At 33.4% G+C, this 23,313-nt stretch overlaps 1 protein-coding gene and 1 long non-coding RNA gene across 2 annotated transcripts in view; one reads left to right on the forward strand and one right to left on the reverse strand.

The window, feature by feature from the left end:
• LOC110023655 overlaps positions 1–6,992 on the reverse strand; it is a 13,130-nt gene extending 6,138 nt beyond the window's left edge. Inside the window, exons 1-2 of the long non-coding RNA XR_002293927.1 lie at positions 6,977–6,992; positions 6,383–6,386 (exon numbers count right to left, since the gene is read on the reverse strand). This is a non-coding gene — a long non-coding RNA (uncharacterized LOC110023655). The remainder of the gene's footprint in view (positions 1–6,382; positions 6,387–6,976) is intronic.
• On the forward strand, positions 558–21,882 carry LOC110023652 (DEAD-box ATP-dependent RNA helicase 18). The gene is made up of 11 exons (XM_020723164.1): positions 558–1,234; positions 2,156–2,392; positions 6,657–6,917; positions 10,682–10,761; positions 10,854–10,959; positions 11,041–11,154; positions 17,465–17,563; positions 17,651–17,740; positions 19,665–19,771; positions 20,119–20,262; positions 21,054–21,882. Exons 1-11 carry the CDS (start codon positions 965–967, stop codon positions 21,505–21,507), a joined length of 1,962 nt encoding a protein of 653 aa, XP_020578823.1. The 5' UTR covers positions 558–964; the 3' UTR covers positions 21,508–21,882.
• Positions 21,883–23,313: the final 1,431 nt, after the last annotated feature.

The raw sequence follows: 23,313 nt of genomic DNA on the forward strand, positions 1-23,313 counted from the left end.
TCCATATATATATATATATTAAATAAGGGCAAAAAAAAAAACAGACTCCCGTTTCGCGTTCGGGTAAATCGCGGCGACACCGCTGCCCCAAACAACAGAAAAGGGCGGTACCGCGTCGCCGCTCTTGCAAAATTGGCTCAAGTTTGCCGGATCAACGACAAATTTGTCCAGATTTTGGGTGTTAGGAAATAGGGGTGTAAACGAACAGAGCTTGTGTTCGTGTTCGATTCGTTTGAAATTTAATTTGTTTGAAATAAGTTCGTGTTCGAAATTGTTCGTGAAGTCACTGTTCGTTTTTTAACGAATGAGCCGAACACGAACTGTTCGCGAATTAAGACCTATGTGGTATATAACATCCCTAATATTAATATATATATATATATATATTACTATAAAATTTAATTTTTAAAATATCATAAAATTTTTTATATATAAATATTTTAAATTATTTTAAAATATTTTATATTTCTAACAATAGTAATTCGAAAACTAACCAACACATTTGTGTTTAGTTAACGAAAAAAAAAAAAAAAAAAAAAAAGTTTACCTCGTCTCATTTAGCAAATCGAACAAGAACTCATTCAAGAACCGAGCAGGAACTGTTGGCGAACAAAGAGCTTCTTTGAAAACCGGCTGCTGTACGCGGTGCCCTAGCTGGGAATTGCGGCGTTACAGAGGTCTCCCACGCCCTTCGCGACCTTCTCTTTCAACTTCTCTCCTACCCGCGAAGTTGAATATATATTATATAACTTCTCTTTCAACTTCTCTCCTACAGAGGTCTCCGACGCCCTTTGCGACCTTCTCTTTCAACTTCTCTCCTACCCGCGAAGTTATATATATATATATATATTATAACTTCTCTTTCAACTCCGCTCCTACCCGACTAACTGTCTATCTCTTCATTCATCCCATCCCCCTTCGCGCTTCAGCTCCGATAAATCCTTAAATCCCCCTTTAGTGTTCGATGACAGCTGCGGACGAGGCGGCGAAGCGAGCGCTGACGTCGACTCGCTTCTCCGACCTGAACCCTCCTCTTTCAGAACCCGTTCTCGAAACCCTAGTCAGTGGCGGCTTTGAGTTTTGCACGCCTGTTCAGGCTGCCACTATACCTTTGCTCTGCAACCACAAGGACGTCGCCGTTGACGCTGCCACCGGTTCCGGAAAAACCCTAGCGTTTGTGGTCCCCTTCACTGAGATACTTCGGCGTTCCTACTCGCACCCGAAGGCCCATCAGGTCACCATTTACCTTTCTCTTATCCATCGGTCTATTGACATTTTTCCTTGGGTGCCATATATGGTTTGATTGGGGGTTTTAAGGAAATTGATATCGTGGTAGTTGCAACTCATCGTGTATAAGATAATGCTGATGAGCTTTTGGTTTGATTTATTACGTAGTTGTGAGTTTCGGGTTCTTAAAAAAATTATATTGTACTAGCAAATCATTAGTTTTCCAATTTCTTACTAGCTTTCTTTGCCAAATCATGCTTGGATACTTATAAAAATAGAATCTTGTTCGTGAAATGAGAAAGAAACCGTTGTAATGCTTATTAAGTCCATTGCCATTGTCACCACTTTACATGGAAAGTTTCTTTTCTTTAGTTCAACCAGTAATTTTGCTTCATCTGCTCTGGATTTTATTAACTCTGTTGATACTTATGGATGAGATCTGTAGTTATAAAGTTCTGAAAAAAGAGAATGAAAATAGAATAAGAAAGATGATCCCATTATTTTATATGTCGGGTTTCCCATTGATTTCTGGCTTAATTTTTGAAAAATTCAAGTGCCATTTGCAATTTTACATACATACAACATAATTCTTATGCATTTACATATCTAACACTAAACATTCATATTTTCATGTATACCACTTGGCTCTTTAAGATTACATAAAAAGTACCACTATCACTATCTTTTTAGAAGTGAAATACACCTTTTCATGCATAGTTTCATGATGCCAAGGTGTTATAAGTGGAAATAGCAAATTTTGGGTGTTAAATATGTAAATGCATAAGAATTGAGTGGTATGCATTTAAATTTCCCAAAAAAAAAAAAAAGGAATCTGGGACTGTTTTACTGTCAATCCTCTGAAGCTTATGGCTGAAATTTTGTAATTGTGCTGATCTATGGATTTTATTTGATAATTTCTATTGTGCAGGTTCTTGGAATCATTATTTCTCCTACAAGGGAATTATCTACACAAATATACCATGTTGCACAACCTTTCTTCTTAACAATCCCCGGTGCTATGGCTGTGCTTCTTGTTGGTGGGGTGGACATAAAAACTGATATCAAGAAGATAAAGGACGAAGGTGCAAATATACTTGTAGGTACTCCTGGAAAGATGCATGATATAATGGAAAGGCTCGACATGCTCGACTATCGTAACTTTGAGGTATTTCCTTGAAGATCCACTTACTTAATGATAATTTATGACCTGTTATCACTAAGATACTGACGTGTATATATTTTTTTCAAAGATCAGAACAGAAATCAAAGCAGTTAAGTGCATGAAAATGGCGTTTTAATTATGCAAAGGACATACATTTTGTGTTTTCTGTATTCAGGGAAGCTAAATTTAACGGGAATATTTATCTAACTGCAAAGTAGCTCTACTCTGACAAATATTAGGCAACAAACAGTCACCAGCACTAAAATCTCAATAATTACGTTGCTATTCCATATATTCCCGGATATACTATGATAATTTACATGCGCAAAATTGATTCACTAATACACTCCACAATCCACACCATTTGAACCTGAGAAAATCATTTAAATGGACGTGAGTATAAATATCATGCAGGTTTTTACTGCATTTAAAGCTACAGTGAAACATAAAGTTGAATGGGCTTAGAAGGAACTTAATCAAAACATCTTAAATGAACGCTATCCTTGATGTGTTAATTGATTTTGTGCTTTGTTATTCAACATTGTAGATTGGTCAAAGCCTACCTTATGGGCAATGCATTGTGCATTTTACTTGATCTACTCGATTGAAAGTTGGTTGAATTTCCTTTAGTAATTGAGAAAGTGTTAGTTTGTATGATTTGCTACCTAGAAATTCATTTTACTAGGCATATTAGGCGGAAGGAGATTGGGGACAAGACGATCACTGCGGTTCCCTGTTCTAGGTTGAAATCCTTCAAATTGATTTCTGCAACTCTGAATCGCATGTCTCCCCATTCCGCCTTTTGACACTGTTTCAACCTTCCAGTTTTCACATTATTTTTTCCAAGTGTCATCGCTTGAGTCTGTCTCTAATTCATTCGCTCGATCCACGGCTCCAAACCCTCGTAGGGCAATGTCATTGACTTGATATCGCACAAATCCTTCTAGTTGTTGCCGCTCTCGCTTGCTCCAAACGCTGTCGCTCGATCTTGCTGCAGGCAGCTGCAAATTTGTGTGAAACTATGTAATCTTATTCATTATTTCTTACAAGCAGGAGAATCTTCCCTTTGTGGATGAGAACAACCCCTCTGTGGAAGAGGAACACTCCATTCCAAATGTGATTTGGCTCACCTTTTCCTCTAATTTCTTTTTCAAAGAATCTACTTTTTTGGCTGAGACATTACTACTAGGACAACTTTAGATCACGAAAGTGAAACTCCTATCTACCACAATCTCGACGTTAGCTTCTCAACTAGCTCAAATCGTGATGTTAGGTCATGGAGGCACGTGTTTGTACCTCACGATCCCGTTGTTTGCTTCAAAATCAACAAAAAATCGCGACTATATTGTGCATCTGTACCCCGCGTTCCCCATGATGTTGTTGTTGGTTTCCCAATTATGTAAAAATGCGACTGTATTGCAAGGTTCAATCGCGTCTGTACGTAGCGATCCCGTTGTTGGCTTTGGCTAGGTCAAATCGTGATTGAATCACAAGATACGAAGTCTTGTGGCTCTGAACAGTGAAAGGATGCAAACGACAGACTGAATCTTTTTGTTCTCGTATCAATTTGATAGGAACTTCTGTAGAAATCAGCTCAAAACAAATTATTTTAAGTACACCAACACAAAACGACACAACCATAATACATAAAAGATGAGCACGCCCAATTCGAGAGGTAGGTGATCTCTCGCAAACCTTGATACTTACAATTTGAGATGTAGGCGATCCTCCCAAACACCCACCTAACCCTCAAATTTAAAATTATAATCACATATGCATTACCTAATTTTAAATATAATTAGCCCTATTTGTACGCCACAATAATGACTAATAAAAGACTAAAATGCTCTTAGGCGCCAGTCTAACGTAATCATTTAGGCTTATTGCTAAAATGTACTACTTGCATTATTCATTACGAATCTTATTGTAGAAGGTGATTCTGAGTTCTAGGGTGCTTAATTGACGCCTAAGATTACTCTCGTTTAGTTAGAATTTTGTCTTTTCGGGAGTAATCATCTATATTTGTTGTTAAAAGAAACTTCTCGCACTAGTTTTTGCGTATCTTGCACAAAGAGAAGAGTTTCAGTTTTAGGGTGTTCAATTGATGTCAAAGATGAGCATCTCCTTTTGTTATATTTTTATGCTTGCGGTTTTAATTTTTTATACTTCACATTATATGAGACTCTCATATTATCATTGTAAATCTTTTCTCAATGGAGAATTTGAATTTTTGGGCTAGATCTTCGTCTTGCAGTGCTAAAAAAATTTTTGCGCAAATTTTTGATTTAGGTGATTTGCATTAGTGATGAAATGTTGAATAAAATTTAACAAGCTTGATTCTTAGGCATGCTAAATTTTGTTCGTTCTTAACGAATGTTAATGATTCCTCATGTCGAGTTTTTGTTTGTAAAGGGGAGAGGTGCCCAACCATAAGTGTATTCTATGTTATTCCTTGTGCTAAGTACCCCAAGTTAGTGTGATGAATAAATGACATCTTAAAGTATTGTATGGCTTAACAGGGAGGTGATTGATTTGAAAGAAGCCATACGATCCATTGGATTCATCCTCTCTTTGTAAGGTGGGGGATTTTTGAATTTTTCGGCGGTACTGCTTCAACAATCTCTTTAGAGAAAGCACCGGTCAATTGTGAATTTCTTTTCTCAACTCGCTGAGTCGGGGTGGAGTCTTCATTGTTGTTTGGATAGTAGGTGTCATCCTTTGTTTGATGGGAAGATAGTGCTCTAGTGTTTGGTAGGTTTCCTTAAAGATAGAGTTAGATGATCCCTTAGGCACTTTTTCTCTTAGGAGGGTTTTGGTGGCTTGCTTTAGGTTCCCTTGGGTAATTTTCTTTTCCATCTCCGCTAGCTATTTACTGGTGATGAAATCTTGGAGATCCATGTTGATAAAATATCCTAGGATGGTTGCTTCGCTTCACAAAGTGATTAATTTCTTGTTGGTGGCATCAATTCATGCTCATCGCACCTAAGAAATTATTTTATCTAAATTTGTTTGTTGGCGACAATTGGGTTTTACAAGACAGAGATATTGATAGAGAAAGGAGGGAGGGAGAGAGGGATAACTAGACTTTACAAGATAGAGATGTTGATAGAGAAAGGAGAGAATAGAGAGGGAAGGAGGGAGGGCGCGAGACTGAGAGGGCGAGGGCGAGGGCGAGAGAGGGTTTAGGGGGGAGATGCCCAATTCCATAAATGTATTCTAAGTTAATCCTTGTGTCGAGTACCCTAAGTAATGTGATGCATAAATGACATCTTAAAGCATTATAAGGATTAACGGGAGGTGGTTGATTTGAAAGAAGCCATATGATCCATGGATTTATCCTCTCTTTGTAAAATTCAAGGTGGGGGATTTTTAAATTTTTCGGTGGTGTTGTTTCCACGATCTCTTTAGAGAATGCACTGGTTAGTTGTGATTTTTTTTTTTTCTCAACTCACTGAGTCGGGGTGGAGTCTTCATTGTTGCTTGGATAATAGGTGTCATCCTTAGTTTGATGGGAAGATAATGCTCTAGGGTTTGGTAGATTTCCTTGAACAATAGAGTTAGATGATCCCCTGGGTGCATTTACTCTTAGGAGGGTTCTGGTGGCTTGCTTAAGGGTCCCTTGGATAAGTGTCTTTCCCCTCTTTGCTAGTTGTCTGCGAGTGAAGAATTTGAGAAGATCCATGAGAGCGCGGGCGAGAGGGTGAGGGCGAGGAGGAAGGCGAGAGAGCGAGAGGGAGGGAGGGAGGGGGAAGGAGAGAAAAGGAGAGAATACAGGGAGGGAGGGAGGAGAGGGAGAGAGGGGAGGGCTAGCAATTTTTATTTTTTTGTGAGGCATATTGCTTATTTACAATGCACTTTAAATTTTTGGCGGGGATACAATTGTTAATGCACCATCAACCGTAGAAAATTCCAATCCACCTAATTTCACCTCTCATATGAGGGTGGTTACTTCATTAGTCTAGAAGCAAATTCATTGTTCCCTATTTATTTCACTTGCCTAGCTTCAACAAGATATTGCCTTAAGTTTATCTTTTACACGCTTTAGCTTTGACAATATGAATTTATAAAAGGATCGATCCACTGGAGAACACAACAGCCTTCAATTGTTGTTCTAACATCATTTTAGCTCAAACTTGGAGTCTCCATGGTTAGTTGATTTTTTGAGATGAACATGATCTTTTTTTTAATGACTTTTTGATTCTCATTCCTTGTTCTTCTTATAACTTTGTGCAACATTTCTTTTATGTTGCTTCTTTTTTCGTTACAGGTTTTGATTCTTGATGAGGCTGATAGACTCCTCGAAATGGGATTTCAAAAACAAATCACTTCCATTATATCTCGGCTACCGAAGCTCCGTCGGACAGGTCTTTTTTCAGCCACTCAAACTGAGGCCATTGATGAACTTTCCAGGGCTGGTTTAAGGAATCCCGTGAGGGTTGAGGTTCGTACAGAGTCTAAACCAACAGCAATTCTGGCATCCTCAGAAGAATTAACTTCAACAAGAACACCTTTTGGCCTTCAAATAGAGGTATATCAATTTTTTAAAGGAAGATTTACATACATGCCACTCAATCCGTAAGTGTTTACATATCTAACACCTAAATTTCAATTTTTACATCCATACCGTTTTACCTATGCATGAAAATGTGCATTTCACATTTTAAAAGCTAAAATTGTGGTATTTTTGATTTGATATGAATGATTTGGGTGGTATAAATGTAAAAATTACTTAGATATTAGATTTATAAATAAGTATGAATTGGATTGTACATATGTTAAAGCCCTTTTTTGTTATTAACTGTTCCTTTGGTTTCCAAAGTAAAATATTCAATTTTTAGCACTTTATATTTATTGCTATTTTGGTCATTTATTTGCCATTGCCAATTTATGCACCCTTCATGACCAAGTTATATTCAAATCTTTTCTTGATCAAGTGTATTTGCTATATATTTATCATGCAACATTTCCGTGTATGTTGATGTGCATCTCATTGTGCCATGAATATCATTTTGAAATTTGAAATTCGTTATGTTAAAGTGAATTTAAATTATGATTTTGTATTATAATTAGTTGAAATCTATTATTGAGTCCGTTATTTGTAAGAAGAGCTATTTCCATTTTCTCTTTTTTTTCATTGGTTGGTTCTGTTGTGTTGGATTTCCTTATTTTTTTGTTTTGGCTCCTCTGTTTTATGGTTCTTTTCACTCTCATTCCATGGCTCCATTTTGGCTGGAAGCTCTTAATCTTATTTGTGAGACATGTTTTTGGGTGTTGTAGGTATTGATGCTTTATTGGGATTGTGTAGAGTTAATAGGTAATTCTTTGATCATTTCCTTTTCTTTGGGTATTCAATGAGGGGATTTGAGCATTGAAAGAAGAAAACTCTGTGTTCTATAAAAATTGCTTTGGTTACGTGAAGTTTTCCTCTTTTGGGATATAATTTCTTGATTTGGTGTGGAGACCTTATAACTTTTGGAAAGCCCGTTTCTACTGTACTGTCTTGTTTTTCACTGTTTCTTTCCCGTATCTCTCTCTCTCTCTCTTTCTCTCTCACAATTTTTTATCTTTTTTTGTGTAATTTCATTTGTGTTAATGAATTATAATTCTTAATTGTATTTCCATTATTTCCTAGTATAAATAATGCCAATACTCTTTCTTCATATAAATTGGGATTTACTAATTTTAGTTTTCTTTGAAGTAGAAAACAATTGCTTTATGTTTAACAACCTGTTGGTACATAAGTGGCATGCCTATTGCATTGGTCAATTGCATTATGTCCGCATATTGTATGCTGGCCATTGTAGATCTTAGAACATATCTAACGCCGAAAATTCAATTTTACATAAACCACCTTATGCATGCATGGAAATTTGCATTTTTTACTTTTTAAAAGTTTAAATGGTGTCTTTTTAATGTTATATGAAAGATTTGGGTGCTATAAATGTAAAAATTAAGGTTGAGGTGTTAGAAATGTAAATGCATAGGAATTGGGTTGTATGCACGGAGATGCTTCATGATATAAAGATTTAAAATCCCCTAAAGTCTTCTCAAGGAGGATTAACCATTTGTGGCACCACGACCACAGGCTGTCTGCTCAGAGAAGTTTGTATGGAAATAACTGTAGGAATATTATGAAAACTTTAGTTATGTCATTCATCTCATTTATTTTGTTTGATTTACTGTTATCTTTGTCACGATCCAGCCCGGGGCTTGGAATTAATCAAAACGGGAACGAGAGGTTGGACGGTGGAAATCAAATCTCTCCTATTCTAACTCTATTACTAACAATTTAATATTCAAAATACTACATGAAATAACCACTAAAGAAAATAATTAAAATTAATAAGCAAACATTGTACAATTCTTGTTGTTGTTCTTCTCTTCTATTCATCTTGTTCAAATGTTTAAAACCTAAAAATAATATTAAAGCAACATAATGAGTTATCTAAAAATAACACAGAAGTAATCACACTTCTAAACTACAATAATCCAATGAGAAGAATTCAATATGTATGCTGCGAGTCTATGAGAAATCATATAATTTGCCGGTATTTCATATTTTATAAGAAATTTGATATATGTACATAATATGCTGGTCTTTTATATTTTATAAGCAATATGATATATATGCATAATATACCGGTCTTTCATATTTTATAAGCAATTTTATATATATACTTATAAGTAATCTGATATATACTAATGCATGCTGCAATAACCTTTTTAAATAAACACACTCAATCTACTATAAACATTTACTTTAACTTTACTTTTACTTTATACACTTTACATACACTTTTGTCTGTTCTGAAGATCACCATCAATAAAACCTAACAAACCGTTAGCTGATTTTGTCCCGTCGGCATAACAGTTAACGATCTAAATATAACAATTGTTTAGGGTGGAAAAACTCTTACCTGTCCCTGACCGATATTATTCCATCTGCGCAATGGTTAACAATGTAAACATCACAATTGTCTGGGGAGATAAACTCTGGCCTACTCGCCCCTGATCGAAATCGTCGGCACAACGGTTAGTGATTTAACATCACAATTGTCTGGATGGTAGAAAAATTTCTACGCACGTGGGTGCACTGACGTCCCCTGTCTGTACCATTAAAGGGTGAACTCTTCATCTGAACATGCACATACAAACATTCATATATAAGTTATTTCCTTCTTTCATATCATTCATTCTCTTTTATGAAACATTTACCTCTATCTGCTGATGAATAATGCAAATTTAATATCTTTATAAGTTATGAAATCAACCAACATGTGCATATTTATTAAAATTCTAGAGTTTAAATAATAATGTGACATATATATGTGATCATAAAATAAACTAATATGTATATCTCTACTAAAGTCATGCAATGATTTGGTATTATCCTAAACTAAACTGTTATGCAAATATATTTAACATGCAGATTTATCATGTCTGACAATATGAAGAATTTATTGTTGAACTAGGGAATGCATGAAATCAAACGTGCTATTTGAAGTAGAAATAATTATGGAAATTTAGAAAATATAATCGCTCGTCTCAATTACTAGGAGGCATCTTTATTAGCTTAATCCTCCACTTAACTTGCTCAAACCTTGCGCAGGGGTCATGCTAATCTTCTATATATCGTGCCAATTTTATAGTAGATTGAGTATGTTCATTTAGAAAAAAAAGGTTATTGATGCATGCATTAGCATATATCAGATTACTTATAAGTATATATATCGGATTGCTTATAAAATATAAAAGACCAACATATTATATATATATATATATATATATTATATAAAATATGAAATACCAGCGTATTATATGGTTTCTTATATACTCGTAGCATACATATTGAATTATTCTCATTGGATTATTGTAGTTTAGAAATGTGATTACTCCTGAGTGATCTTTAGATAACTCATTATGTTGCTTTAATATTCTTTTTTAGGTTTTAAACATTTGAACAAAATGAATGGAAAAGAAGCAAATGCATACAAGAGACGAGAACAACACGAAAATGTACAAATTTTTTGTTTTTGTTAATTTTAATTTCTTTCTTTAGTGGTTCTTTCATGAATGTTTGAGTGTCAAACTATTAGAGAAAAAAATAAAATATAAGTGAATTGATATCCATCGTCCGTTCCTGTCTTGGTTAATTCGAAGTCCCGGGCCGGATCGTGTCAATCATCATGATTATTAAACTTCAAATGTTTGATTTTGGATATTTAGCTATTCGACTATTATGGCTTTGAGTTGTCCGCTTGATTCTGACCTCTTATTGTTTCTTTCTTGCAGTATTTGTTATGTGAAGCAGAGAAAAAGTCATCTCACCTTGTTGAATTCTTGTTGCAGAACATATCAAAAAAGATAATAATGTAAGAATGTGAATGAACATCTGTTTTCCTTTCTAGTCTCCATGCATGCAAGTTTTCAGTGTTTTCATGTAATTATTGCTTACTACTTTCAGTTATTTCATGACGTGTGCTTGCGTCGACTACTGGGGCACTGTTCTACCACAGCTTTCTGTTCTCAAAAGCTTTCCTTTAATTCCTCTCCATGGGAAGATGAAGCAGGTTATTTAACATCATTAACCTATGAAATTGGTACTTTATTTTTACCTCTTATCTTGTTTGATTACTTTTTACTTTCTGTAGACTGCTAGGGAGAAAGCGTTGTCATCTTTCTCCACTCTTCTATGCGGTGCTCTTCTATGCACTGATGTAGCAGCAAGGGGATTAGATATTCCTGGCGTGGATTGGATCGTGCAGGTAAAATTTGTGTTGTAATTTGGGAAATAGTATGTTCTCTTGTATGTTACTTTTTATGATTTCTTAGTACTCCAGCAGTTGCAGTGTGCTATGGCTGTGAACCATATCAAAAAATATATTTATTCTTTGAGTGTAAGCCCATAAAAGTTTGGTAATGCGGATCTTAGCAAGAAATTTGAGCCATGGTAACTATTGGAAAGCATGTAAAATTGCATTTAAATCTGATAAATCATGATGCTATTACAAGTTTCTGTATAAATTTAGGAGAACAGAATGATAAGAAGTACAATGAAGGAGAATATCGTCATAGTTAGGATATATTATAATAATAAATATTATAGCTTTTTTTAAATATTAAGGATTTGTGATCATGTTAAAATTTAAAAATTATAATTGTAGTAATTCTAGTATCTCCCACACTCACAATTCTACAACAAGTAACTTTCAGAGTTTGTATGGTACCTGAAGAATTGTGAGATATAAGCTGAGCTATTTAACGGGTTTTCATATTGCTGACGTATCAAATCAATGTTAGATTATGACACCTCTCTGGGAGAACTGAGAACAATTGAGTGGTTGGCCTCATGCTAAATGTTGGTGTGCCTAAAGACTTACGGGCTATTGTCTAGTTGTTGAGAGTGAAGGTGTTAAGTGGCATTGGGTTACGAACATTGCCTAGATAAGAATGTTGAGATAAAATAAGTGATATAGGAAGATAGATCAGTGATGTGCCAAGCGCACGCTCTTGACAAGGTTTGAGTTGGTTCTGTCATGCTCTTGACAATGCTTGAGTTGGATAAGATAGACGATCCAAGCTATGAAGTCTCAGGCATCTAACAAGATAGAGGATAGAATTTCATGAGAGACCATGATTTGAGTGATGATTTGAGACCATGGAGATGAGTTGAGCTAGTGAAATTGAGCTAAAGCAAGGTAACCAAGCAGAACCAAGTGAATTCGCAGGTAACTACCTCCTTGATGAAAGACGAGAGCGATAAGCAATTTGAATCGAAAGAGATGCATAGACCAATCTATAGGAGACGTGACTAAAGCAATGAGATGCTAGATGCAACGTAGGGTCAAATTGCAAGTGAGCAAGCAGAGAGATAGAGGCTTATGATTGTGGCTCTAATACCATGTAGAAACCATAGAAAACTACATGTTTATTTTTTTAATCATGATGTTAATGCGAACATATCAATATAAAGACAAGACGAGTACAACAACAAGAAGCCTTTATCCTACTAAGTGGGGCCTGCTACATGAATCTTTTTTCTCAATTGCATTCGATTGAGTTTCATATTTTCATTTAATTCTAATTAATTAAGATCATTTTTTTATACAGTTAGCCCAACTTTTTTTAGATGTATCTGTGCCTTTTTTTTACATAATTTGAATATAAAACCTCTACTCTTCTAACTGGATTTTCAGATGGTTGACATTTAATGTGACTAAACCATCTAAAACGACTCTCTAATTTTGTCCTCCTTTGGAGCTACACCAACCCTATCACAGATATATTCATTTCACATTTTGTCTTTGAGTGTAAGCCACTCATCCACCTAAGCATTCTCATCTCGACAACGTTTAACTTAGTTTTATGCTTCTCTTTTAAAGGCCAACATTTTTGTGCCATAGAGCATTGCAGGTGTCGCCGCCATCTTATAAAATTTTTCTTTCAGTTTAAGCGATACTTTTCTATCACACAATAGACCCAAAGCATTCATCCACTTGAACCAACCAACTTGAATTCTACTAATAACATCCCCATCTATGTAACCATCACTTTGAACAATAGACTCGCGATATTTAAAACATTCACACATTTTAATGATTTGATCACCTATAGTTACAACTATGTCACTAGAGCTACTACTACTAAAATTATATTTCATATATTCAATTTTAGTTCTACTCAATTGAAGGCCTTTAGACTCCAATGTAAACCTCAATAATTCAAGTTTTTACTGAGCTTTTTCTCTAGTCTTATCCACAAGAAGGATATCATCAGCGAAAAGCATACACCAAGGTGCATCCTTCTGTAAATGTCCAGTAAGAGCATCCATAACTAAAGCAAAAAGATATGAGCTTAAAGTCGATCACTGATTTAATCCAACCGAAATAGGAAAATATTTGGTCAATCCTCCTTCTGTTCGAACACAAGTAACAACTTTAATATACATATCTTTAATGACTTGAATATAAGTCATATCAACACCTTTTTTCTCTAGAACTCTCTAAAGGATATTTTTTAGAACCTTATCATAAGTTTTTTCTAAATCAATAAAAATCATATGTAGATTCTCTTTATTCTCTATGTACTTCTCCATCGAACCTCTCAATAAATGTATAACTTCCATGGTAGACCCGTCTGACATAAATCCAAACTAATTATGTGAAATTTTTGTAATACGTGTTAACCTATATTCAATTACCCTCTCTCATAATTCTAAAGTATGACACATTAACTTAATTTCTCTATAATTTGCACATTCTTATGCATCCCCTTTATTCTTAAAAATGGGGACCAAAATACTCTTCCAACTCTCTTCAGATATCTTTTTAGTTTTTAAATTAATATTAAAGAATTTAGTTAGCCAAGAAACTCCTAAATGGGAATATCATAAGGTCCTATAGACTTTGCACCATTAGTTTTCTTTAAAGCCTTTTTAACTTCTTTTTTATTAATTTGGCGATAAAAATAAAACATTTTGTTATTATTAACAATATGAAGATCACTAAGGTCGATTGTATTTTCAAAAACTTCATTGAAAAGTTCATTAAAATAACCCACCCATCTATGTTGAATATCCTTTTTCAGAAAAAAAAAAATACTTTTTATTTTTCATCTTTAATACACTTTACTTGAGTTAAATCTTTACTTTGCTTTTTTCTCTTTGTTTTGCTATTTTTATTTATATTTTTTTACGATCTTTAATATCTAATCTATTATGAAGATCACTAATAACAAAAATTTTAGCGTCACAAATTGTTCTCTTAGACTCCTTACAGACCATTTTACCATTTTATTTCTTTTCTAGTTCTCTAAGCTTTTATATTTAAACTAGTTTTATTCCATAATTTCTTGTATTTTATCATTTCTTCCCTGTTATTATTCCACCACTAATTATTTTTATTTATAGAAACTTTTCTTTTGATTCTTTAAGTACATCTTATTTTACTTGTTTAATAGTCTTTGTTACTTTATACCACATAGAATTTGCATCATGAACATCTAAAATCTTGAAATCTTGAAGTTTACTCATAAAATTAATTTTATTTGTTTCTTTTAGAGGTCTTCATCTAATTTTATGATAATGATTCATAGTATTTTTTATTTTACAACTCTTCATCTTAAAATCGAGAACTAATAATCGATGTTGAGTACTTATATTTTCACTTGGAGTGACTTTACAATCTTTACATTCTCAACGATCTTTTCTTCTCATAAGAAAATAATCAATTTGTGTTTTGCTAGGTTCATTCTTATAAGTAATAATAATCCTATCTCTTTTCTTGAATAAAGTATTAATAATAACAAAATCATACGCTAAAGTAAAATCTAATATAACTCTATTTTCTTCATTAATCATTCCAAAATCGTAGTCGCCATGAATATTTTTAAATCTTCTATCACTCGAATGACATATCCATTTAAATCTCTTTCTATAAGAACTTTTTCTTCAAATGATATCATTTATATTAACTCTTCTAAATCATTCCATGACTCTTTTTTAGAGTCTATATCTAAACCTATTTGAAGAGCATAAACACTTATAATATTAAAAAATATTAGTATAAACAACAATCATAAGAGCTATAATTCTATCTCCAACTCTATTAATTTTTACAACATTTTCTTTCAAATTTTTATACATAATTACACGTACATCATTTCTAGTGCGACTCCTACCTGAATATTAAAGTTTAAAACCAAAGCTATCTATCTCCTTAACATTTTCTCCAGCATATTTAGTTTCTTGAATGTATAAGATATTTACCTTTCTATGAATTATAATATCAACTAGTTCCCTTAATTTACCCGTGAGAGTACTTATGTTACAAAATTTTATCTTAATATTAGTTTCATGGACTAACTTTTTTATCCGTCCATAGTGTGAGAACTTTTTCTTATTTAACACTATACACAGGCGCTGGTGCAGCGGTCCTTGCACACTTTTCATTGTATTCAGGTCATATAGCGCGTCGCTTCCAGGAGACGACCTAACATTATACAAAGATTAAAAGGATTCATGTCATGATTTTTTGACAAATTTTATGCTGACTACTGACTACCTAACGCAACTTTTTGCTTTCACATCTGAGGCTTGAGATGGTGTTAAGACAAGAGAAGAGTGTGATCAGAAAAATTCAATGAAGTAGAATATCCTCAATAATTTGCATTCATCACAACAATGAATTTTATGTCTCCGAACAAATATTAAGCATATGTGATTATTGCAATATAATAATTCTAATAAGAGTTACAACTCTTTCGCTAACTATTTAAATCAACCTCCAAAAAATAAAAAGAAAATGATATTATGAAAAATTTATCAATGAAAATTGAGCTATGGAAATATTTATTTCTCTGAACTTGTAAGGAGAAATATATGATGCATTTTGCTCAATTTCGTCAAGATTATTGTTTGATAAGTATATATTGCAGTTCCTTGCGTGTCCATTGTAAGAGTTTATGCAAGTTCATTTCTTTTTTCCTTGGCCTGTTTGTGGCAAGAAAGATTATTCTGTCTTCAAATTGTGAAACCATATTATTGGAACTTGATCTATTAGTTTGGAAAATTTACTTTTTTTTTTCGATCGCTGCGCAAAGGGGGAGCCATTTAATATTAAATTGGAGAACTAAAATTTTTTAGCGAGAGATTTTTCATTGCTTGGACTGTGGTAGCTGCACAGAGGTATAATGAGGTCCTAGGGTAGGAGAGAAGCAAGTTAATTGTCTCAGCATATTCACTTATAAACATGTCAGCATGTATGCAATTTGTAAGGGTTAATGGATCCAATTGTGTTCCTTCATCTCAATCTTATCCCACTAGGGCAAATCATGTAAAGACTCTAATCCCAATAATCTTGTAATCCTCTTCATCCTCGTTCTTCATACTATAGGATGCCAAGGTTTATACACACATTAAGATGCCTTCCAGTTTTAACCATATATGTTCCTCTTTTCTATTTGTTCTATCCTCTTTTTCATAGTTTTTAAAATCGGATCGGATTGGCAATTCAACTGTGGACTGATCATTCAACCGGTTCAGTACAAGCTCAAAACTGTTTCCGCATGGAGCCAAGATTGAACTGAACTGTTTAGAGCCAGGGCTGAACCGGCGAACCAGTGAACTAGTCCGATTTTCAATGAATTTAACCGTTCAAATATTGTTTAATTTTAATATTTTGGTTCTGATCGGATGGCTAAAATTAATATATTTAGATAAAAAATGGACAAAATATTGTCTCAAAATTTAGATTTAAATTATTTAAAAGTGTTCTCAAATTAAAATATTATTTATTGAATTAATAAAAAAAATTAATCTATCTTTATTATATTATTTAAATTATGTGAAAATAATTTAAATATTGTTATGTTGTCCAATTTAAGTCCAGTTAAATCATTGAACCTTGGTCCTCTCATTTTTTTAATTTGATGTTCGGTCCGGTTTTCAGAATCTTGCTCCTTCCTGGTTTTTCTTGTTCTCCCAAAATCCCAGTTTACTTGATGCTCTTTTCATGAGCAAAACACTCTCTTAAGTCTTAATTTAGCCAACTTTATCATCCTTATTTCTTCCAGTGGTTTTTCCCTGTTCTCCATGAGACACTGGCATGGGCCTGCTCACTTTTCCCTGTCCTCTTCGCGACATTCACTTAAATGAAATAAACCAATACTATCCGAGCTTTACATGTGAAGAATCGAATTTGATAGAGAAAGATGGCTAACTTTTTTTTTTTGTTCAAATAAGGTGGCTACCTTATTTCCTCTAGTGGTTTCTCCCTGTTCTCCATGAGATACTGGCATGGGTCCTTTTCCCTGCCCTCTTTGCGGCATTCACTTGATTGACCGAATAAACCAAGCGCTATCAGAGCTTTGCATGTGAAGAAATCGAAATTGATAGAGAAAAGGTGGCTAACTTTTTTTGTTCATATTCAGAATGATTTGTGAATTTGAAATTTATTCTCAGAAATTGATAATGAATGAAACTGTTTTTTCCTTAGTGCGAGCTTTGCTGCTGACAATCAAACTTGAGAGCTTCTCATCATGTCATAATTTAACAAATTTGTTCTGTTACTGTATCAGTATGACCCTCCACAAGATCCTAATGTATTCGTGCATAGAGTCGGTAGAACTGCACGGATAGGGAGGCAAGGAAATGCCATTGTATTTATCTTGCCAAAGGTTTGCTTATGTTTAGAGCTTTTAATTTTACAAATTGTTATACGAGGAGTCATACTTCTGGTTTGACTTATATTGCTCCTTTTACAGGAAGATGCATACGTAGAGCTTCTGAGTCTAAGAAGGGTGCCTATTCAAGAGAGAAAATGCTTCTCCCCGGCTCTCGATGTTATTTCTTTGGCAAGTTTCTTTTACATTTTTATGTGTCATATTATGTTTTACTTTAACATTTATATCATAATTGTTGAATATTATATTTTCGTTCCGTGCTTATCTATTTATTCAAGGAGCATTGAAATGCATACCACATAATTCTTATATATTTACGTATCTAGCACATTAACTTTCTTATCTCAAACTTTTGATCTCAAACTTTTGGGATCACATCAAAAGCACAATTATAACAAAACTTTTTAAAACTGAAATGCACTTTTTTATGCTTAGGTTTTTAAAACCAAGGTGTTATAAATGCAAATTCCTAATTTTAAGTGTTGGACATGTAAATGCATAAGAATTGAGTAGTATGTATGTAAATTTCCCTCGTCTAAATTATACCTTACATAAGACCGTGTTGCAGAGTAAGCTCATGTCATGAAAGCATGATGTGCTACTTGTTCAAGGAATTATTTTATTAACTGTGCTACATGATGTGCTACCTGTCCATTATCTGATCAATTGTTTTTTGTATTTCTGTTTTCTCTTAACACCTTTATCTTATGACATCTTTTAGAGGACTGAATTATATTCAAGGATCATCAGGTTTAGCTAACACTAAATTAGCAAGTTTTTTTCTATTAAAATGATCAGTCACTTGTTCAAGGAATCATTTTATTAACAATTAGAAGTTTGATCTGTCGAATTCCCGACATCATTAATGCAAAATATATAGTAATAAACATTTGGTCCTATATTGTGTTTAACATTTATATTAAGAAGTTTTTCATACATACCACCTAATTCTTATGCATTTACATATCTAAAACCTATACTTCAGTTTTTTACATATATGCCACCTTATCTATGCATGACAAGGTGTATTTCACTTTTTAAAGTTAAAATAGTGGCATTGTATATGTGATATGAAAGATTAGGGCAGTATAAATGTAAAAAAGTAAAGTTTATATGTTATATACGTAAATACATAAGAATTGGGTGGTGCCGTATGTAAATGTCCCATTTATATCATAACAAAATTGGTGCATGGCAACTTGCTGGTATAGGGATTTGGGAAGTTATTAATTGTTATTATCTAAACCTCAGAAATGTACACATGAGCTCACAATTTTCATTATCAACGTTGCAATACTTTAGGTTTAACTTTTTGGTTTCCTGCCCTACAATAAAATAGAGTTTTTTGTGAGGGTTTATATGTGACAAGTATTATGAGCTTTGTGGCTGTGGGTTTTTTTTTTTTTTTTTTTTTTTTTTTTGTTTGGTTTAAGCATTACATGTGACCTTATTGTAGAGGATTTTCTATCTTCCATTCCAAATTACACCCCCACCAACCTACTAAATAAAGAAAAGAAAATTGGATTAGGATATCCTGACTAAAATTTTGTTCGCGAAAAGTATCAAACGGTCCCTTGACTTTTTGTCGGGAGTTATTTTAGTCTCCGAGTCTATAAAAATGTCAATTTAGTCCACAAATTCTTTTAATGTGAGTTATAATAGTTCTCCTTATGGATTATTTCAGCTCGAATTAAAAGAGCATGAGAACTAATTTGACGTTTTTATTGACTCTTGACTAATTGACCCCATTTAAATAATCAAGGGACTATATTAGCACTTTACTTTTTGGTTGGAATGAATGTTTAAGCCATTCAATTTTCCTCGAGATTAATGTAACATATTAGGAATCAACAAGATTCTTATTGCATTCATCTCCAAGTAAATCCAACATCTGTGTGTTCTTTTCCGAGTAAAATATTTGTCATCATTCTCCCAACTTCTCTAATTATTGAGTAAAATTAAGTCATCACATTTTTTGTTTGGGTGATTTAATTTTCTGATAAAATGTATAGCTATTTTGGAATTTTACTTTCAATTTTTAGTCTTTCAATGCATGCTTGTTAAATGAATTTGTGGAGCATTCTCACTTCTGCAGATAAGGTCTGCTGCAATGAAAGATCGCGCTGTCATGGAGAAGGGTCTTAGAGCATTTGTCTCATTTATTCGTGCTTATAAAGAGCATCACTGTTCTTACATCTTCAGGTTTTATCTGTTATCAATTTTCCTTTTTTTAGGGAAATTTACATACCTAGCACACAATTCCTATGAATTTACACACCCCACACATAATTTTTCATATTTACACACATTGCACTTTGGTGGTTTAAACCTTTTTATGAAAAAGGTGTATTTCACTTTTAAAAAGTGGTAATAGTTTTTTTTTTCTTATGTGATATTACAGCTTTGAGTGCTATGTGTGTAAATATGAAAGTTTAGGTGTGAGACATGCAAACACATAATAATTGTGTGTTATGTTTGTAAATGCCCCTTTTTTTGATTGAAGCTACTCAGAACTTCTATTTTCTGATACACAATCCCTTCATTCACAGATGGAAAGAACTGGAGATAGGGAAATTGGCAATGGGATATGGCTTACTGCAGATCCCATCAATGCCTGAGATTAAGCATTATTCTTTATCCATTGATGGTTTTACACCCATGAATGATGTTGATATTTCTAATATTAAATACAAGTAAGTTCCTTTTTTCTTTCTAGTCAAAGTCAGCTAATTTGAATTGTTTATAAAAAAATACCAATTTTGTCCCATGATTACGTGCGAAGGGCCACAATAGGCCCTTATGATGTAAAATGTCAATTTAGACCACAAACTTCTTAAGTAGGAACCAAAATCATCCCTCGACATAACAGGACTGTTTTAGCCCATATTTAAAGAGTTTGGAGACAAATTTATTTTTTATTTAAATAGTATAGGGATTAAATTAGCCTTTTATATAATATGGGTCATCTTACCCTTTGCAAATTGTCGGGGGATCATTTTTTATTTCTTTCTCTTTGTTTCTATATTTCTTTAAAAGAAACAACAACATCAACAACAACAACAATGAGCTTTTATCCCACTGAGTGGGGCTGGCTACATGAATTCTTTTTCTTCATTGTGTCTTATTGATAGTCAAATTTTTATTTAATTCTAATAATTTAAGATCATTTTTTAATACAATATTCCCAAGTCTTTTTAGGTCTTTCTTTACCTTTCTTAACATAATTCGAATCTATAACACCTACTCTCCTAACTGAATCATCAGATAATCGATGTTTAATGTGATCAAACCATCTAAGACGACTCTGTCTAATCTTATCTGTTATTGGAGCTACACCAACCATTTTACGGATACATTCGTTTTCGTTTCACATTTTGTCTCTAATTGTCAAGTCACTCATCCACCTAAGCATTCTCATCTCAACAACACTTAACTTAGTTCTATGCTTCTTTTAATTAGTAATTCTCAATTGTTAATATTCCAGAGACAAAGCTCGCGAAAAACAAAGACAGAAAACACGCCAGAAAGAAGCAGAACCTCATCACCCAAAACCAGAAACTGGGAAGCAAAATTTGGAACATGCTCCAACTTTGTTAAGAAAGAAAACCGGAAAACAGCGAAAAGCCATTCGGACGAAAGAAGACGACGAAGAACTGGAACGCGAGTACCGGTTATTGAAAAAACTCAAGAGAGGGGCCATTGATGAAAGCGAGTTTGATAAACTTACTGGTTTTGCAAGTTTTGAGGAAGAAGAAGAAGATGAAGATGATCCTGAGTCCGCTATACTAAAAACATCAAATCTTTCTAGGCATAAAAGTAAAAAGCAGAAGTTGAAGCATAAAGGGAGTTTGAAGAGATCAGAAATGAAAAGAGGGCTCTCCAAAGGTAAATTTTTTAAGTCTAATTTCATTGCCAGGGCTCCTGTGAAGAAGAAATGATTGATGTATATTGGGGCATTTAATTACATAGCATCCAATTCTTATGTATTTATGCATCTAAACACCTAAACTTAACTTTTTTACATTCATGCCACCCAAATCTTCATATCACATCCAAAATACCACTATTTTAGCTTTTAAAATGCGGATATGTGGTATATGTATGTAACAATTGAAGTTTAGATGCTAGATATGTAAATACAAAGGAATTGAGTGGTATGCATGTAAATCTTTCTTTAGAGTTTGATTGACTTACTTAGAATATAGCAGTTTGTTCAGTAGTTATGGGCCATGTCTCGCTAAGGAAGGAGATTTGTTGAATGGGGGAAAGGGTTGAGAGAGTTTGTTTTAGGAATAGGAATGATGATATATTATTTTGTTTTAATTTGATTTATTTTTATTTATTTATTTATTACTTTAAATTGATATACATATTTGATTATTTGTTTATTTGTCAATTTATCAATCAAATGGCAAAATTTATACTAAAATTTAAACTTGGATTTTTTTTTTTTTGAGAAATTTATATGCATACCACACAATTTTAATGTATTTTCATATCAAACAACACTTGTTTTAAAATTTTTTGCATGAAAATGTAACTATTAAAAAGTTAGTTATGGTGTATATTTGAGTGGTATGGATGTTAATATGAATGTTTTTGTTAGATATATAAATATATAAGAATTGGTGAAGTTTTTTAGATATCTCGAGTCTGTTATTCAAAGTGATGACAATATGATTGGGGGATGTTATTAGTTGAATTCAAGTTGGCTAGTTGAAGTGGAAGAATGTTTCGGGCCTATTGTATGATGGAAAAACATTACTCTGACTGAAAGGAAAATTTTATAAAATGGTGGTGAGGCCTGCAATGTTCTATGACATTCAATGTTGGCCTTTTAAAAGAGAAGCATAAAATTAAGTTTAAGTGTTATCGAGATGTCAATGCTTAGGTGGATGAGTAGATGAATATATTTGTGATAGGGTTGGTGTAGCTTTCGTGGACGATAAAATTAGAGATGTCTTAGATGGTTTGGGCACATTGAACGTCGCACTCAATAGGATGCGGGAGAAAAAAGGATTCATGTTGACGGTCCCACTTAGTGCGATAAAGCTTGTTGTTGTTGTTGTTATTGTTGTGTGGAATGCCAATCATCTTGGCCTAGTGATTAAGGGTCCGTTTGGGGCAGCTTGTGCGTTTCAGGATAAACTAATCCTGAAACATGACTGCGTTTAGTGTAAAAATTCAAACGCAGTTTCGAATAAGCGGCGAAACGTGCAAACCAAACGGTACGACGGTGTTTGAAAACACCGCCTGTACTTATAAGCTGCCCCAAACAAACCCTAAAATGATTGCCTTTCAACCAAGAGGCTTAGGTTCAAGGCCTTGCACATGTAATGTTTACGTATTTGCATGTGTGAAAAACTGTTTGAATTGTGGTACAACATAAATGCCCAGTTTTATATTTATTAAATTCTCAATGATTTGATTGATGTAATGCTCGAATGGAGTTTGAGTTTCATTTTATTGGAGCATTTGCTAACATAGCATACAATTCTTATGATTTTATATATCTAACAATCGAACTTTGACTTTTACTCTTCTAGCACTCAAATTTTTCTATCATAAAAAAAAATATTTCTATGAAATTTTAAATGGAAATGAATTTTTTTGATGCATAGGTATAAAGTGGTATTAATGTAAACATTAAAATTTAGTTGTTAAATATCTAAATACATAGAAATTGTGGTTTTTCATAGACTTATTTATATATTCAAGTGTTTTTTTTTTTTTAAAAAAAGAAA

The sequence above is a fragment of the Phalaenopsis equestris genome, unplaced genomic scaffold (assembly GCF_001263595.1).
Source record: "Phalaenopsis equestris unplaced genomic scaffold, ASM126359v1 Scaffold000226, whole genome shotgun sequence".
NCBI classification, from domain to species: Eukaryota; Viridiplantae; Streptophyta; class Magnoliopsida; order Asparagales; family Orchidaceae; genus Phalaenopsis; species Phalaenopsis equestris.